This window comes from Seriola dumerili, unplaced genomic scaffold (genome assembly GCF_002260705.1).
Source record: "Seriola dumerili isolate Sdu_G_001 unplaced genomic scaffold, Sdu_1.0 BDQW01000161.1, whole genome shotgun sequence".
Taxonomy (NCBI): Eukaryota; Metazoa; Chordata; class Actinopteri; order Carangiformes; family Carangidae; genus Seriola; species Seriola dumerili.
In genome coordinates, this window is record NW_019174416.1 from 6,799,083 (window position 1) to 6,817,416 (window position 18,334).

General features: G+C 38.7%; 3 protein-coding genes across 3 annotated transcripts; all 3 read right to left on the reverse strand.

Annotated features, from left to right (window-relative positions):
- Positions 1–476: 476 nt before the first annotated feature.
- On the reverse strand, positions 477–4,630 carry LOC111226644 (fibrinogen-like protein 1). The gene is made up of 7 exons (XM_022751906.1): positions 4,420–4,630; positions 2,969–3,137; positions 2,632–2,773; positions 2,410–2,507; positions 2,148–2,236; positions 1,495–1,682; positions 477–1,311 (listed from the first exon to the last, which is right to left on the reverse strand). Exons 1-7 carry the CDS (start codon positions 4,483–4,485, stop codon positions 1,113–1,115), a joined length of 951 nt encoding a protein of 316 aa, XP_022607627.1. The 5' UTR covers positions 4,486–4,630; the 3' UTR covers positions 477–1,112.
- Positions 4,631–5,812: 1,182 nt separating this feature from the next.
- Positions 5,813–8,699, reverse strand: LOC111226720 (calnexin-like). Its single transcript, XM_022752012.1, has 6 exons — positions 8,669–8,699; positions 8,229–8,314; positions 7,243–7,362; positions 7,012–7,114; positions 6,813–6,888; positions 5,813–6,272 (listed from the first exon to the last, which is right to left on the reverse strand). Exons 2-5 carry the CDS (start codon positions 8,298–8,300, stop codon positions 6,815–6,817), a joined length of 369 nt encoding a protein of 122 aa, XP_022607733.1. The 5' UTR covers positions 8,301–8,314; positions 8,669–8,699; the 3' UTR covers positions 5,813–6,272; positions 6,813–6,814.
- Positions 8,700–10,490: 1,791 nt separating this feature from the next.
- LOC111226785 (cyclic nucleotide-gated cation channel-like) lies at positions 10,491–16,780 on the reverse strand. The gene is made up of 10 exons (XM_022752097.1): positions 16,692–16,780; positions 15,579–15,689; positions 15,217–15,408; positions 14,998–15,108; positions 13,919–14,025; positions 13,294–13,781; positions 12,904–13,182; positions 12,223–12,321; positions 10,781–11,158; positions 10,491–10,692 (listed from the first exon to the last, which is right to left on the reverse strand). The coding sequence occupies exons 1-10, from the start codon at positions 16,778–16,780 to the stop codon at positions 10,507–10,509; spliced, it is 2,040 nt and encodes a 679-aa protein (XP_022607818.1). The 3' UTR covers positions 10,491–10,506.
- Positions 16,781–18,334: the final 1,554 nt, after the last annotated feature.

Consider the following 18,334-nt stretch of genomic DNA (forward strand, 5'->3'; position numbering starts at 1 on the left):
AGATAATGATAATAAATAAATAAATTATCAATGTAGGGAACTTTTGTTCCATATTTTGTCAAAGGGTATTTGTAATATTAAATTATAGACCATTCCTCATCCCTAAAGGTCTTATATTCATAAATGAAACTATGCAACTCCTAGAGAATAATAAACCATTTTAATTTATGTCATAATCAAACAAATGATTTGCAGCAGACTTTTCATCAATGGATATAGCAATATGACCGATAAATTATAGATTTTTGTCATTTGGATTGCTAAATGCATGAATTGGCTGCAAAACATGCCAATATTTGCTTTCTGCACAACAACTGGAAGACATCAATGCCCAAGTCCCCATATCCTTCTTGTGATTATAACTAAAAGCCAACTGTCGCATCAACAGAAATGACTTGCTATTGTTTTCAAGAATATAATAGCATTCATTTATTTCAATTACTTTTGATACATAGACAATTTATGTTCATCTCAATAACATATGGGAAAATGAGCATTTCTGAGCTCAGCTTACTCTATGCTATTGTAGCCTGAAGAATATGATGACATGTTGATTTTATCATGTTATTATTTTTTTTATTTTTTTTAAAGCCCTTTCAGCTCTCGCTACAGCCATTTTCAATGAAACGAAAATGTCTCCTTTCAACATCTTCAGTCTCTTTCTGTCTGTTTCTGCCAAACACACACCAACATCAGATTTCCCCTTTTTCCACCAGAACAGAAAGCTGTGTGCATGTGCTACTTCCCATTGCAACATTCATGTCTCTAAAACAGGCAAAAAGTTTCACAAGTCCTGATGTTACAGACTACCTCTTACACATATGTTGTTATGTAAGCTACCTAAAGTTTCACTATGTTGTACAGTGTCCAGTTACATTTACCACTTCAGAGTTTTGGGTGTTGATTCATCTTGGCTATATTTGCTCTGCTTTGTTACTGCTACTCTTCTCCATCCAAATACAATCTATCAACAAGTCCACATGTGCTTTAAGAGGATCTTAAAATTAGATTGATAGTATGTTTAGTATATTTTTAAATGTAAAATGTGATTTTACTCCTTGCCAAGCTGTTTCTGCACAAACACAAAGATTTAATATCTGCTCATGTCTGATCTAGGAAGGTGGATTGCGGTTGACAGCATTTGGGTCGTCAATGGGGTCAATATTGAAGTCGATGGGTCGCAACTTCATGATGCTGGTCTTCAGGGAATACCACCATCCTCTCCAAGTGTACCAAACTACACCATCATCTGTTGTCGCACTGTAGTGACCACTGGAGTAGTACTTGCCATTAAGATGGGCTGAGTGACACCTAGAGAGAGAGAGAGAGAGAGAGAGAGAGAGAGAGAGAGAGAGAGAGAGAGAAGAAGAAGAACTAATATTTAGTTGTTTTGTTTTTTTTACAGTAATGGATAGCTCTGTGCATCTTGCTGTGTATGTTTGGATCTATGTGCTTTTTGGTGGAATGGCACTCTGTCTAACCACGAAACCATACTTGTTGAACCACCAGCCTCCTTTGTCTTCCTGGGCGCAGTTTCCTTGGTAGTTATCATTATCCTGGTCGTAGGTGCTGAATTTCATGCCCTGGTGACTGGCCCACTCTGACACACCAACCTGATAACCTCCAGACAGAGCATCACCAGCTGTGCCTACATAAGCTCCAAAGGTTAGTCGGTAGTGATCCTGCAGACAGGGAGAGAAACAGTGTAAGAGGAGCTGGTCACCTTGCAGAAGCTAAAAATCTAAGGAATAGTTAAACATTTTAGAAAATTTGTTGTCCTACAGAGTTTAAGATGATAACATCAGTACCCTTCTCACTGTAAATAAGAAGTACTTTCATCACACAAATCCCTGTAAAACCACAACTTCTTGTTTTTACACATACAAAAAAAAAAAGGTAGAACCTGTTCATTACTGAGCTTTATGGGTTTGGTTAACAGACTTTTTTAAACCTTTGAACAGAGCCAGCTATTTCTCATGAATTCCTTTAAGCCTGTACATAAGGAGAAACATGGAAAATGTAAATGTCAGCACATGAAAGCAAGATGATTAGATCCACCAAGTAGTTACTATATATTAGTTACTTTCCTAAACATTATCAAAGTCTAATATCTAAGGTTTTTTGACATTTCAGTTGTAAGTCAACACCTTTTCATCAGCCACTTTGAAGTTCTTGTACTCAACGTAGCGCTGGTTACCATCAAAGTCCTCCAGGTTAATCCTCAGAGAGTAATTCCCTGGAACAGACAGAGTTAAACAATAAAAGTCTTCTGAATTTGAGAAAAAATCAACCTATAGGATATTTAACACCAGTATTAATTTAAGTGGTTATACCTTTTTTTTGTGCTTGTCATTTGATGCATTATCAATATAACAAAATAGACCAATAGCTTTTAGAAGTGGTGTTGACCTTGTGCAGTGATATGATGCATGTTGTCATTTCCAATCCAAAACTCTCCTAAGTCTGCATTCATGTCTCCAAAACCATCCTTATACTCCACCCATGACCTGACAGATAGATAGATAGATAGATAGATAGATAGATAGATAGATAGATAGATAGATAGATAGATAGATTACTTCTCCCATGATTTAATCATTTTACACTCGCAGTATCAAACTTCAGACACACCTGTTGAATGTCTCTGCTCCATTGATCCGTCTCTGTATGACAGTCCAACCACCTCCTTCACTCATATCACAGTACGCTCTGAAGGTCTTGATTCTGTAGAAACCACTGGATTTGAAGCCAGAAGTGAAGAGCTGGGAGCAGTCTGACATACACACACACACACACACACACACACACACACACACACACACACACACACACACACACACACACACACACACACTGTATTTGGTACATTATCTGGTTCCTGTTTTTGTAATATGACATCTGAAATGCAGTATTTTGAGCTCAGTTTTCAATGTTGTTTCCCACTCCTGGGGCAGAGGGTCTGGCTGACCTGTGTACTCTGTGTCCTGGGGCTGGTCGGCTTGTGCTGGTTTGTTGTTGCCAGGTTGGTTCCGCAACTGTAATCTGTGTAGGAGGAGTTCTTGTTTCTGAAGCTGGCCCTTCAGAAGCTTCTCCTGTTCCTGCAGACGAGCCACCTCCTCCTGGCAAATGTCTGACGCCTACACACACGCACACGTTATATACAGACAGTTTTACTGCTATATTAGTAAGGAGCTTCATTCATATTCATATTATATGAATACAATATTCATATTCGTGACCCCATTCTGAGATAAAATATGCACAGAATGAAACATATACATAAAGTAATAATAAAAACACATACACATCTGCATGAAAACATCAGTATTTCTTTTTCACTGTTATTTGGTCTGTAAAATATTTATACTTTTTCCAACAAAATGTGGAAAATTTGGATACACAGCAGGAACACTATTGTAAAAAAGCTTTTATCTTCTTAACATTAACTTTACACTATCAAATGGCACTAAAGTGGCAATAATCTGATCTTAAACCCAAGATAGTGCTAGATCTAACTTTAAAAGTATACTTTGACATTTTGGGAAATATACTTGTTATTTTAAATTCAATGTAAAGATTGATACCACAGCCATACACTATCAGTCCAGTACATATAAGGCTACAACCAGCAACTAGCTTAGCTTGACATAAATAATGGAAAGAGCTAGCCTGGTTGTGCTCTGTCCAATGGTAACAAAATCCACCTACCAGCACCTCTGAAGCTCACTAATTACCACTATTAACTCGTTTACTATATACAAAAAAAGAGTAAAATAAAATATTGCGACAAACTGTTTCTCGGCTGAGGTCAGTCTCTGTTGGTAGTCTGGGAACTTTACAGTGGCATCACAAACAAACAAGCTATATAGGTGCTAGAAGGTTACTTTAGTCATCTTCAGACAGAGTCAAGCTAGCTGTTTCCCCCTGTTTCCAATCTATAAGCTAAGCTAAGATAGCCAGCAGCTGGCTGTAATTCGTTATTCAACGTACAGATATTAGAGTGCCATCTATCCTCCTACCTGCTGTTCAATCAGAATGAGTAGACTTCTTAAAAAGAAACTAAACTTGAACATTTGTTAATGTGTGAACATTTTTTCTCCCTGTTGTTGGAATTGGTCCTTGAAGACTACATCTCTAAACCACATTTTCTCTATATCTAAATATATTTAGAGTGCTTTTAAGACCTACTGAAATTCATCAATTCTACACATGTAGATGTGTAATCAGATACAATGTCAACCACACATTAAGGTAGAGAATGATATTGCATTCCTACAAGTGAAAAATACACAAGCACATTTGCATTGAAATTAGCTTATAAACAATGAAGTCAAAGAGATTTGTGGCTTAGAATATTGATATTTCCAAACTAAATGCACAACAGCAAAGTTGATGACTGACTCTTTGCAGAGTACTTACACAGAGAAACTGAGACCAAGCTGTGAAGACTATCAGTCCTGTGAGCAGCTGCAGTGAGCCTGTCATCCTCTTCTTCTTTAGATAACACAAAACTAAAAGACCAGAAGTCAAGAAACGAGACGACTTCTACCTCTCACAGTTTAGTTTTATCTGTTTGATTTCCCAACAGCGAGTTCAATTCTCCCCACACCTGGGGCAAAACAAAGCTGTGGCCAAGGAGAACCAGAAACCGATGAAATACCTGATTCTCTACAGTCATAAAATATAGAAAATATGCAGGGAGTGTCTACAACAGATTTACACTTGCCAAAATTGGCTGCACTTTTCGGAAAAAACTCTTTTCTGGTCCTATTTAATAGAACAGAGTAGACAAGAATAGAGAATAGAAGGATTACTTAGGCAAGTTAACAGAAGGTCATGTGAAAAGTATAACCATATTCCTCTCCAAACATATATATTTGGTCAGAGGAGACAATATGTCAAAGTGTTGTTCAACAATCTCCAAATCTCTCTCCTTTTGTCTGTGTTTTGTCGTCTGTCTTATCTTCTTCCTCTCTTCTGGTCTCCTCTTGCCAGCGCTTTGATTTTCCTGTCCCTGCATGCCCACTCATCCAGCTCATGTTCTCCGTGAGAGTCCTTAAGAGACTCAAGCAGACATTTTATTGATGAGCTGCATTGTGCCATTTCAAATAAATGCTGAGAGTAGCTTAATGCCTATAAAGGTCAGCTCTGGACAGTGCAGGAAGAGGCAGAGCAAAAGGAGACATTTCATCTCAAAGGATCACAAAGGAACTTGAGTGAATAATGTGGCTGTTACTGATTATTCAAAATGGAAAAGACAGTATTCCAGAAATATCCCTCACTAGGAGAGGAAGACAGGTTTTACTTGCAACGTGGACACGGTTTTAGATGGTTAAACTGCAGGTTTTATAGCCTATCATATGAAAACAATAATGTTTATTTTCCCAAATATTGAACTATTAGTTTAACAAAATACAAAATGCTGCTCAACTTCAATGATGAATCTAGATGTGTTATTTCAATTAAACTAGGATAACATTCAAATCAGATACAATCACTAATGACAAGATTCAAACATCAAATCCTATTTAAAAGGGCTATTTGTAAATTTCCTTCAGCCATCGTTGTCTTTATAATACAAGAGGTTATAATATAACAGCGCTACATCTTCAGGGCAGACTGGAGGCTACAGTGAGTCACTATTGGAAATTGATGAGATGAGCCGGGGCTAGCTGGTTAGCATGCTAACTTCAGTAAAAGAAAAGACGTGACAGAAATAGAAGCAAAACAAGAGGGTTTCATTCCACTGCTGGAAACAGGAGAATAAAGGAATGATGTTTGATGCTGAACTCAACATTTCTTCTTGACTGGTAAGTAAACAACTTTTGCTAACATGGCTATGTAGCAATAGTAAAACTTACAAATAGCTCCTTTTAATAGCTCAGATATGTTGTATATATGGAGGTTACTATCAGATTCTGAAGACATTAAACACAATATTTTTGTGTCAGAGCTTTTTATTAGCCAAAAATGCCTGAAGTGCATTACCATGTGGCTTCTTAATGTGTGCACTATAATACTGTAATATACCCAACTGGAGAAATATTTATTTTAGCTTCATAAATCATCGAAACATGACTATACTGATACTTGTAGTGAAGAAATGCCATAATGAAACATATTGAATTAGTTCAATCCTCAGTCTTTGTTCTGTTAAAAACTGTTTTATCCAGTCATCAGTACCATTGGCCAAAGATATGATGATTATTCAGCATCCTCTTGTGAGCTGAGAAGATTTCCTCTCCCAAGGTGCACTGCACTGATCAATGATCCTAAACACACAAACAAAAAACATTCAAAATCAGTTTTTAATCACCCACTGCTTCACTGACCTGCTGCCTGCAGCCGTTTTTATTCATGTTTTATCAAAAGAGTTGTGGCATTGTAATCAGCGCTGACCCAAAAGGTCTTCACATTTCCACACAGAAAATTCAACATACAAATTTGGCAAAGCAGCAAATACAACACAAGAAAATGGTTTTGACATTTCAGCTACAGATGCTAAAACATTTTCAAGTATTTTGCAAGATGATGTACGACCTCTCTGCCAAACATCCTGCTCTGCCCAGCGCTGTAACTGTGCCTGGATTCCGTGTTTTTGCTTGATAGCACAGAGCCAGAACATTTCTCAGAATGTGGTCATGGGTTATTTATAAAAAAAGAACTGCCCCTCTGTTCACTTCCATCATTCACACTGTGTACTCAGAAACCAGATCATACTTCATATCTGCACCAATATGTAAATGTGATGCGTTAACACTTCCAGATGAGTTTTTGCACCTTCATTATCGGTCATTATCACCTCCACTCACCTTCAGGAGTCTAAGTCAGACTTCTTCTGGTTACCCCGAGTCTCTCTCCTCCTGGTTACAGCTTTATCCGCCTCACCTGAAAAGAGAAGAGAAGAAAGGTGCCAGTAAATCCCATCATATTTACTACCATAAGTAACATGCTCTTGATTTTCTGCCCTATACTACAACTTCCTGTGATAATCTAAAAATAAAACATTACCTTTGGTATCCAGTGAGTCTGTCTGCCCTGAGGTCTCAGGATCGTCTGGCTGAGCATCATCAGACTTCTTGTAGTAATACTGTTGATCAGGAGGCCCAAACCGCTGCACACACACACACACACACACACACACACACACACACACACACACACACTCACACTGTGTCACACACAGTCTTTTTATAGCTGTATAGTTTGTTCACACAGTTCACACACAAAGCTGCACTGTACCTTGTCAGGCCACATGAAGCTAATGAAGAGAATGATGGGAAGTCCAACAGTGAAGACATAGATACTCCAGAGCCAGGGACGCTGATGGGTGGCCAGCAGGAGGCTCTCTATGATACCAGGCTAAAATACACAAATACAAATACATCATGTACATACCTGTTATATGTCATCTTTATCTAGTAATATATTTTAATATACATAGATGTCTTGAGCAGCCAGACAGAAGCAACAAATGGCCCGTATGATAATAATATCACCACAAAATGATCATGTGAAAGAAAAACCTAGGAAAGGATTTGAATAAGCAACAATGTGAGAATATAAGAGAAAATATACTGTATTTATTTTATTTATTTGTTGTGGAGTGAACACTTTTGAGGGAGCATGCTGACTGTAGATGCAGTTTAATCTGTTTATTTATATACATTTATGCAGTATATCTGAGCACTAGGTGGCGTATGAGTATTGCCGGTGCATGGAGAATGAAGAAACTAGAAACAGGTGTTGTTGCTTGGGAAAGCAGAAGTTTCTGATATCACTGCTGTAGTGTGTAACGTCTTGCCTACATGCAACATTTTGAATTATTGTATGATTGTTGTACGACTATAAGTCTGTGCTGGGGAACATTAAAGGAATGTATCATGTTTTGCTTCATTTGAAATTGTAGGACCCTGAGTTTAGACCTCACTTGAGCTTCTGAACTCTAATGACTGACTGAATTTGTTTTTTTTGTTATCCTTCTTGTATGTAGGTCCATCAATTCATTGGTTTAATGCAATGTTCTTGCACAATGTCTCTTTGCTGATTGTTATCAAAATTATTTTATATTCCCTTTTTTTTAGTATTTGTTTTAATATACATGTTCACTGTGATGGCCATCAATAAAGATTTTAAAAGTGGAAAAAAAATATCATCTTTGTAATCAAATAGTGATTTATAGATTTAGTTCATTAAAAATTTTAAATTGTAACAAAACCAGGTTTTACCTCTGCTGCAGCCAACACTGGTGTCACACTGGCTACCAGTGTCACACACAGCAACACACAGCTGATCTCCATCTCTGAAACACACACTAACATACACACACAATCATACAAGTGTGCTCACATTTACAGCCATACACAAAAATGTCAACAAACTCAGATAATATCATTGATCACACTCAAGAGCCTGAGTGTTTTCTGTTGTGATCAATTTTTCTAGGTGAAAAGATAAAAGACAAAAAGAAAGAGAAAGAGGGGGACAAAACAGTCTTCTGAGAAAGGAAAATAAAATTGGATGCAATAAAAGAAACAAGCACAGAGCACAGTTTGGAAGCAGAGTGGCACAAAAGAGAGAGAAAATCAAAAACAGAAAGACAAAAAAGTGTGAGTAAAGTAAGAGGAGCACAGAGGAAGCTACAGAGAAACAAACAATGTGTTTCTACCTTCTCACACAGTGATTTCTCAGAGTCTCCACGAGTTTTTTAAAAGTCACTTCCTGAAATCTTACAGTCATGTGATGTTGGACTTTGGTCCCAAGTCACTTGCTGACACGCTGTAGAACATACAGTGACCACATTATAGTTGTCCAACAAGGTCATTAACATACACACACATATCCACAGTCTTTCATGGTTATAAAGTAGTTTTGTTAGAAGTATAGCATCTATCATGCTCAAAATAAATGGCCAGTGTTAGGGTTATCTAGTATTTCAATGATAAAGCTGCTCATGAACGATGAAGAGAGTTTTTTTTTTTGATAAAACAGATTTTCAAAGTGAGAAAAAAGAGAAAGAAGAAAATGTTTCCATTTTTTTAAAATCATGTTCACTTCATTTAATCATCAGGAGTCAGTACTGCCAACACAAAAGGGAAAAAACCTTCTACATTATTCTTTTCAACTAGAGCAGATGAGTGAAAAGAAACATCTTGACCGCGCTTAAAAAGACATCACTGCAGACAACTCTAAAAACAACCTGACAGAAAATGTGTTTAAAGAAATAGGACAGAAAAGGAGTTTGACATTCGTGAAATGTCTAACTGTTACATTGTGTCTTGTGTGTTGTCAAACTAAAATACTAACTTCTAACTTCAATTCCCTCTTAAGGCAGGGAAGGTTGTTCTCTAGGTGGAGGTAAAGTCATCTCTACTCAAACAGAAGAAACTCATGCATGCTGTGTCTCAATTCGCTTTCTTCCATACTCTCACTTGCTAATTAGAGTGTGGCAACATACAGTGCACTAAGTAACTGGACGGTGCACTCAAAAACGTCAAAAAATCGAGTGCAGTACAATGGACACTTCTCACCATCAACGGTCGCCATCTTGGCTTCGTAGCAGAAGATGAGGGAACATTAACAAGTTTTCTTGTGAAAATTGTGACAGAGGAAGGAGTCCAATCCAATCAACAAAGACAAAACCCGCCTTCTGGGTGTTCCTGACACATTGTGTTCACAAAAACATAAGGTCACGATGACCTTGAACTTTGACCTTTGACCATCAAAAGTAGTGTAGGGTGTCTTCATCCTGAGTCCAAGTGAATATTTGTGAGTTGAGAAGAAATGAGAATGGGGGTTGCACAAACAGTTAACCTGAAAACATAATGCTTCCAGCCCTGGCTGTCATCACTTCAGTTACTGTGTGATTCAGTTATGAGGGATATCAAGTGTATTAGCACAAGTTTTATTCCCTTAGATTTAATGAAAATATTGATCAGGTAGTGTAGGGTGTCTTCATCAATTCTAACAGCAGGTAGGTAATCACCAGCATTCATGGAGAGTTTATGCCCCCTAGTGGATAAGTCCAAAAATGAGAACAACTAATAATGTGTTACTGGTAGTGTATTGGTTAGGATATGCAGCCATTACTGTATTCCTGAGTAAACCTTTCTCAGAACTTTAATATAAGTAATCATTTTACTGTGTAACTATAAGTTTTATTGTTTTTTTTTTGTCTGCAACCTTTGTATTTGTTTATTGGTATAAATGTTTTCTAAGATGCAAAGCTTTTTAAGCAGAGCTGCATTTTAATCAAGGTGCTTTAGACATGAAATTAATTACTGTTTTTGTAAATTCAGAGTACACCAGCAGGTGTAAAATTGCGAGAGGGAAAAGGTTTTAAAAAGTAAAACAAAAAAATAATAACAATCTGTCAAATACTGGTCATTATCAAACCATGAGAGGAGAACCAAATAAGAGCTTCATGGTGTTTTTTGTATTTCAATTTGTATGAATGAATAAGAGTAATAGTATTTTGTGACAGTAAAAATGCTGTGTGCCATTTCATCAGAGCCGGATGTTGATTTCACTGCGGACACCATCACCACCAGAAACACTCTCATTGCCGTCGGCATCTGACAGGAAACCACTTCCTGTGGCTACTGTGGTGATGTTGTGTTCAAGGGATGTGAGTCGCTGTTTCAATCGCAACTGGGAAGAGTTGAATTCACTCTGCAGACGGGCCAAGCATGTCTGAAAACAAGGATATCATTAGTTTTTATCAATATAGCAATTACTGCATGGAATGTAACAACAGCAGCAGTGAACTAATAGTGCTGACCTGTAGCCGATCCAGACTGGTTTCCAGCCTCTCCACTTTCTCCTCGAGCTCCTCCCCTGCAGACACATTCACTTCCTCCAGAAGTCCCTCCTTCTGCAGGATGTCCCGCCCCCTCTGCTCCAGCTGGGCCCTGGCATGGGGGAACTCTTGAAGTGCTTCCATTAGATCTTGTTTGGAAAGGCAGAACAGGTCTGAGTATCCCAGACTCCGAATGTTAGCTGTTCGTCTGTTCCCCATCTTGCTGCCGCTGATGTTCAGGATACTGATTTCACCGAAGCAGCTCCCTGCTGTTAGAACAGCAAACTGGGTGACTCCATCCTCCCCCACCACTGCCAGGCGGCCATCTTTAATTATGTACATCTCCTTACCCACATCTCCCTTGTAAAAAAAGACAGAATATATAGGTAGGCAAAGATGTTAATGCAGTACATCACTGGTAAAGGAGGACATAATGGACACATTAGTACTTTTAATTAATTAACTTTTAATTAACCACAGCACCTCTTGACTTCTAAATAAACTAAAGTTTTGCTATGGCTACATTGCCAACATTATCATTAACAACTGTTTACTTGCAAATCTTGCCAAGCGCTTCAGAGATTGTTGCTTTTACAGCACAAGAGGTTAGAATACTTCTTCAGGGCAGACTGGACGCTACAGTGACTTCGTATGGGAAAGTGACAAAACAGGCTGACCAGCTGGAGCTAGCTGGTTAGCATGCTAACTTCAGTAGAAGAAAAAGTGATAGAAAGAGTAAAGGAATGAGGTTTGATGCTGAACTCGCAACATGTCTTCTAGACTAGTAAGTAAACAGTTCTTTATGATAACGTTGGCTACGTAGCGATAGATCCTTTAAGTCTTACTCTTCTTGATGAAAAAGGGAAAAGTCTCCATCAAAATTTTGAGGTCAAAGGCTGTGCACCAATTTTCATTTACAGATGTTCAAGTCACATTACAGAAAATTTACCACACACAACCTTTACAAAATTGGCATTTCTACACATTTGAACATTCGGTATCTAAAAGCCCACTAGAGTGTCATGGTGGCCTAAAGGACACTGACCATGTAACTAACATTCCTGGTTCGAGTTAGGCTGGGGACCGCTCTTGTATGTCATACACAATCTTTTCCTGTCACTGCTCTACCATCTGCTATCTCATAAAGACAAAAAGCAATAACAAAAAAAAAAAACAATAAAATTCATCAACAGCAAAGAAAATATTGTTCATGCAGGTAGTTGGTCCAGTGGAGCTAGAGAAAACAGTAGCCTAATGCACATGTGTAGCAAGCAGGGAGATGTTTTTCAGTGTATGTACTGACTGACCAGATTTAACTGGAATAATATACTACAATGTCTGCATAATCCATACAAAACTTAATACAGACATGGCAGGAAGTGTACTGCAACAGTACTTAAAGCAACAGTAGTAGTACAACTGACCTTTCTACAGATATAGTCTCCAGGACTAAAAACCTGTGGTCGAAGTTTTAACACCAACTCTACCAGGAGGCCGGCCTCACAGTCCTGGAAAATACGCACCTATACACACATACACATACACAAACACAACAGTTTGTTAATGATTGTGGAACTTGCAAGTCACAGTGGTAGAAGAAGGAACCAGAAATATGATATATGAGCATGAGCAACAATTCTGGCAACTTAAGTTATAATCACATTATCTTTCGACAATGGCTCTGTCTTTCATTTATTTCTATTGAATTTCCCAATGATGGACAAATTCAACGTGGTATTTCCTGTTTTCTTTCAATCTCAAGTCAGCTCCTGTGGACTTGCAGGTCAGAGTTCACCTTTATTAAATCAAGTCCAAGTGGGTGTGCTTGATCGGCCAATAGAATCACTGATGCAATGTGTAATACCATGTTTAGATCCTACATCAGAAATGTGACAATGGATTCCTTTTTCAGCATTGTGTGTTGGGCAGTTTCATCAAATGGAAGGGTTGTATTACCATACCTGCAAAAGTGATGCCTTTATGTACCATAAAGTAATTTAAGTATATAACTTTTGATAATAATCTCTACAAAAACATAATCTGCATTGAATGACATGACAAATGTAGGAGATTGGAGTTGGGTCAAATTGTCTAAGTGTCTTTACCTTTTTCAGTGTGTCCAGGTGAACATTAATAGCAATCTCTGCTCTCAGTTTATTGGGCAGACTCCTCAGCACTTCCTGTTCATCTATAGTCTTCTGATTGGTCCACAGGTAGTCAAACCAGCGAATGACGCGCTGCTCTAGGACCTTGCTGACATGTCTGAAGTGCATGTAGTGTTTCAGTGCATCTACACGGCTCTGAAAGGTTGCTCTTGTGGCATTCATATTGGAGATCATGGATCCGACATTTCCCACAATGGAGGCAAAAATCAGGACACCAACCTGGAACAGAAATGAGTACAGTATTAGTTGTTCTGAAGCCAGAATCTGGCTTTCATGGACATTCCAGATAAGATAATATCAGCTAAGGTTACACTGTTGCTATGGACATACCAGAAAGTCAAATATCAAGAAGAGATATTCTTCATCTCTAACAGGAGCTGGTGTCTCACCAATGGTTGTCAGCGTCAGGGTTGACCAGTACAGACAGTATATGTAACTTCTGGTCAAGGAGCCAAACTCTGGGTCTGAGGCATTGGGATAAACCCAAGAATCAGAGCCCAGGCCCAGGACCTTGGAGAAGCTGTAGTATCCACAGGCGTTCCAGTGGATAATAACCAGTATGTACAGAACCAGTTTACAGATACGGAAAGCGTTGGGGTAGCCCGTTCGAGTTTCTGTACGCTCAAAGAACTCAAACAGACGTGTCAGACGCAGGAGGCGGTTGAATCGAAGAAGTGGAGTGTAGCCGATTCCAACGGTGAGGTACAGGAGGTCAGTTGGAAGGATGGAGCAGATGTCAAGTTTACACTGTAGGTTTCGAACGTAGGTTTCTCTCAGGCGCCGCACATCTTTCACCATCAAGCCTTGATCCAAGAAACCTTCACAAACAAAAGAAACATAAAGAATAAAATGAAAGTTGCTGTCTCAAATGGCAATTGTATTAGGTGCTTATCTAACATTTTTGTGTAGTAATGGAAATTTGAGTTTGATTTCTCTGATTTTATTTTGTCAGTACCTGTGTGGAGGCGAACAGCAATATCCAGGATATAGACTCCATCACAGACATAGTCCAGCACCAGCCACACTAATACATTCCTCATCTGGAGATCATCAAAACAGGCCCTAAAGAAACATACAAACACTCAAGCAGATGAAGAAAAACAACATCAACATCCTGTGCTGAATAAATGATTAAGCACCAGCAACAAATATTGTCTTGAAGAAAAATGGTGCCCCCTTTTGGCCAAAAAATTGACATAGTAATAGAAGTAGCACTTGATGTTTTTGTAGTAATAGCAGTTACTTTACCAATAGTAGTCCATTGCCCTTTTCATATACAAAGTCAAACATTTTTCCCACAAAGAAACTGATGACAGCATGCGTGTCAGGGGAAACAGATAGCTAGATCCGTCTCCAACAAGCAGTGAAAAGGAGTGAAGTACAAGGAAACTGGACATTCCAGATTGAAGAGGAAAAAGATGTGGGGAAAAAAAGCTTTTGTGTTCCATTAGCCTGCATTTATTGATTTTCTTACCACTTGGTGGCCATGTAAACACAACAAACATATTGTAAATGTAACAGTGGCCTATGTACACATTCTGCAGATACCCATAATTCATTCAGAGCACATTCGGAGTCATGTATGGCAAATGTAAGTATGATATTCACGCTCCTTTTGCTCTGTTTAAGTCTCCATCAACCCCTTAGAAATATCTACGGCTCTTTGGCAGCTAAATGCTCCACAGTGTTCAGTTCAGTTCAGTTCAATAAAATTATTGATTAGTGCAGCTTAAAAAATAAGCATGTTTTGTTGACACTGGCAGGTGATTCAGCAATGTCTCCCAGGCCCAAATATTGAATTTCTGGCTCTAGAAAAATGGTGAGTGGTAAATCTAATGCTATGTATGTCTGAACACTTATTCAGACAGTCATACCGTATGAGTGACATCCCAATCATGGTGCCCATTTTTCTTTCTACAGTGTTGCAGCTGTCGTGGCTGTTACATCCATGGTAGAAGTATGGAGTCCATAGTGGTGTAAGAGGTAGTACTAGAACTGCCAATAGTACTGTTAGTCACAACAATATTTACCAACCTGACAACTAGTAGAGTCCAGTTATAGAAAACTGCAGCACCAATCACCATCAGCCAGTGGTAGTATGCATCATCAGATGGGGATAAGACCACGATGTTACACTTCCTTCTCCTGACAGACAGGGACAAAAAGACAGAAAGACACAGAGATTTACTGTATATGCAAATGTCAGATGACATTTTAATGTTTGTGTTTTGTCTGAATTTTTTCTTTTCTTACGTGCGTCTGGTTCGTCTGATTTCATTATCTGCATCTGAGCCAGTGTGGCTGTGGCTAAATCTGCTGGGTGGAGCCTGTATGTCCATGTGGGCAGGGCCTCTGAAACGCTCCAAGAAGGAATCTGGTCGCTCCGTCTCTTCAGCCAAACTCTTCTGAGCCCATTCTCTCAGAGTCATCACCATACTAACTAACCTGAAGACAAGTGGGCAGACAAAAAGCACATTATAATGTCTTCTACTGTTGACTATTATATTGACTCTAAGATCCAAAAACTTCAGAAGAGCAGGCAACTACAGTTAACATAATCACTCTCTGGAAATAAATTGATGTGAATAAATACTTCTGAAATACAGCTGTCATACCTAGATAGAGCACCTCGTCCACGAAAAGAATTCTGGGAATTAATATCCCTCCTGTCAATGGCTGCCATTCTCTGGAGCTCTGAAGAAGTGTCATCACACATCGACTGTCCTCTACAAACCACATAAATATCGAAAGAAAAATTCAGTGATATGTACAACAGCTCTAAACTAATTTACAGCGGAAGGCGTCAACATTCTTCATCAGATTATTTGAAGTAAAACTGGGACTGAACATACATAAGAAGACAATAAGAAAAACATTCATTTACACATCGAGCAGGCACTGACTATTAGCATTGATTTGGCACATACACCGTAAGTCTAATAAACTCTTTTAGTTGTTAGTTTACACCAGTCCATGAGAGAAATATCTGGCTTCCTAGCTCCTAAATGCTCAATTAGCTTGTTGATAGCTTTGTCTATCTGGTACTGGGTTGGGAGTATACAGTGGGTTTATATGAGGTTTTTCACTGAAAACAGCTGCTTGTGGCTGCTGGGTTTGATGCAAGCTGTGAGACTGAACCAAAACATTAAAGTTGCAGGACATAAAACCAAAACTATAAGCTGAAGGACACTAAAAGATCAGCAGCCCTGAGTGGAAGTGCAAAGTAAGTTGATATTTCTCAAGTGACACCTCTCACATGATATGTCATCATTTTTTTCAGTTGACGATGTAAAACTATTGATTGATGCATCTTTAAAAATATATACATATATTATGTGCCTTTGTCAACCGTAACAAACTACATGAAAACTATAATCTTCTCATATGAAAAGGCACAATACAAAACGTAAAAGATTGAGCCTCATGCAAATTCACCCAAAGCCCTCTTTCTTTAATGATGATTGGCTGTTTGGGTCACAGAGATTACAGACAGGCCAGTATGTAATCAGTGCTCTAATGATCTATGATTAATTAAAGGTTCAAACTAGTTTATTCTTGTTATGTTTTTATAAAGCTTTAATTTTCATAAGATGTGTTCAAGTATTTTAATTTCACAATTACGTAACATTATGTAGAATACAGTACACCAGCATTGTGTGTGTGTGTGTGTGTGTGTGTGTGTGTGTGTGTGTGTGTGTGTGTGTGTGTGTGTGTGTGTGTTTGTGTACCTGCTGAGTGTGCTGTCAGCCCGGTCACTCTCCTCCTCTGTCCATGTTTTCACAGACAGCCTGTGTGAATCCTGCACTTGACCCGTCATACTGCATGCACACACACACACACACACACACACACACACACACACACACACACACACAGTCAGACAAACACACACATACACCAACATACCCAATTTAAGATAAACACACAGTCATAAACTACAATAACACACACACTTATACACACAATGTAATCTACCACACACACTCACAGTAAAGAGATGTGAGCCTCATGCAGACACACACATACACACACACACACACACACACACACACAACTCACTAACTCACTAACCAGCACACACACATGCAATGATAGACCCACAGTCAGAAAAGGAAGGTCTTCCAATACGAGGTCACCCTGTATGAGGCATCACCACGGAAACCAGATGGCATGGCAACAAGCATTGAGCAGTAATGACAACAGATCATCTGAGAGAGCGGCAGAAAGATAGACATGATAAGCTCAAAGTCAACAAACCTGATAAATTTGCTGATGCCTCAATTCAGATTATCAATCCAATTCAGTTCACGTCTTCAGTTCAGTTGCATCCTATCTATCACAAAGGACTGACAAATGCTCATATGAAGGGATGGATGGATGGATGGATGGATTGATGGAGTGAACAAATGTGACCGATAAAAGGCACGATCACATGGTACCCGACAAAAGCGTCGTTTAAATTGCAAATTGTGTGTGTGTGCGTGTTCCTTTTCACCAGCAAGCTCATCTTAATTCAAGAACCTTGTTTGAAGTGGCCTCTGAACTCCAAGTGTGTCTTTGTGTGCATATATTCTCCTGATTACTGAGAGACAAGTGTTTTCATCCACACACCTGCACATGTGAACTGAGACGTAATTTTATTTCACCTTTATTCAGAAATGGATTTTAATCCAAAATGCCATTCAGTATACTCATTCTGAATTTACCAAAATGAAACACAATTTACTTCAAATTCTGGTGTACACACGCGCACACACACACACACACACGCACACACACACACACACACACACACACACACACACACACACATTACACACACCACACACACACACGATGAAATCATGTGCAGGGTAATATTAAGCATTTTTTGGGGATTTAATGTCACAGGATTAGTTGAATTAGAGCCAGGACACATCCAGAAAGCTCATCAACCACCTCTCAACACTGATTACAACTATCCATACTATTATCATGATGTTCTATTAACCATACTCTTGACATCGCAGCCTCTCAGCAGCTGACCTGTATGCACTTACCGTTACATAATGAATCAATGCAATAAACAATGTTTTTACATGTGAAAGCTGTTGTTCCTAGTGACAAAGGAAGCTCTGTACAAAGGAGATGTGTTGTTCACCAAATACTGATTTGTTTCTGATCCACAACCCCCCCCCCCAACCCAAATAAATAAAAAAAAAAAAGCACAACAGTAGCCCAAGTCATGTCAAATCCACCATTCAGTTCCTGATAAATGTTTTTTTGCAAAATAAAACTGCACATTTTAAAGTGGCCTTTTATTGTGACCAGCCCTAGGCACACCTGAGCAATAATCATGCTGTGTAATCAACACCTTGATATGCCACACCTG

Excerpts from the sequence above, each read along its gene's own strand:
- LOC111226644 (XM_022751906.1), bottom strand. The coding sequence starts at position 4,485 with ATGACAGGCTCACTGCAGCTGCTCACAGGACTGATAGTCTTCACAGCT. Across the intron at positions 2,774-2,968 it reads CCAGGACACAGAGTACACAG|ACTGCTCCCAGCTCTTCACT; the intron begins GTCAGCCAGACC and ends TGTGTATGTCAG. Across the intron at positions 1,312-1,494 it reads GGAGGCTGGTGGTTCAACAA|GTGTCACTCAGCCCATCTTA; the intron begins GTATGGTTTCGT and ends CTCTCTCTCTAG.
- LOC111226720 (XM_022752012.1), bottom strand. The coding sequence starts at position 8,300 with ATGGAGATCAGCTGTGTGTTGCTGTGTGTGACACTGGTAGCCAGTGTG. Across the intron at positions 7,363-8,228 it reads CAGTGTTGGCTGCAGCAGAG|CCTGGTATCATAGAGAGCCT; the intron begins GTAAAACCTGGT and ends TGTGTATTTTAG. Across the intron at positions 7,115-7,242 it reads GCTTCATGTGGCCTGACAAG|CGGTTTGGGCCTCCTGATCA; the intron begins GTACAGTGCAGC and ends GTGTGTGTGCAG.
- LOC111226785 (XM_022752097.1), bottom strand. The coding sequence starts at position 16,780 with ATGACGGGTCAAGTGCAGGATTCACACAGGCTGTCTGTGAAAACATGG. Across the intron at positions 15,409-15,578 it reads GGACGAGGTGCTCTATCTAG|GTTAGTTAGTATGGTGATGA; the intron begins GTATGACAGCTG and ends ACTTGTCTTCAG. Across the intron at positions 11,159-12,222 it reads GAGACTATATCTGTAGAAAG|GGAGATGTGGGTAAGGAGAT; the intron begins GTCAGTTGTACT and ends TTTTTTTACAAG.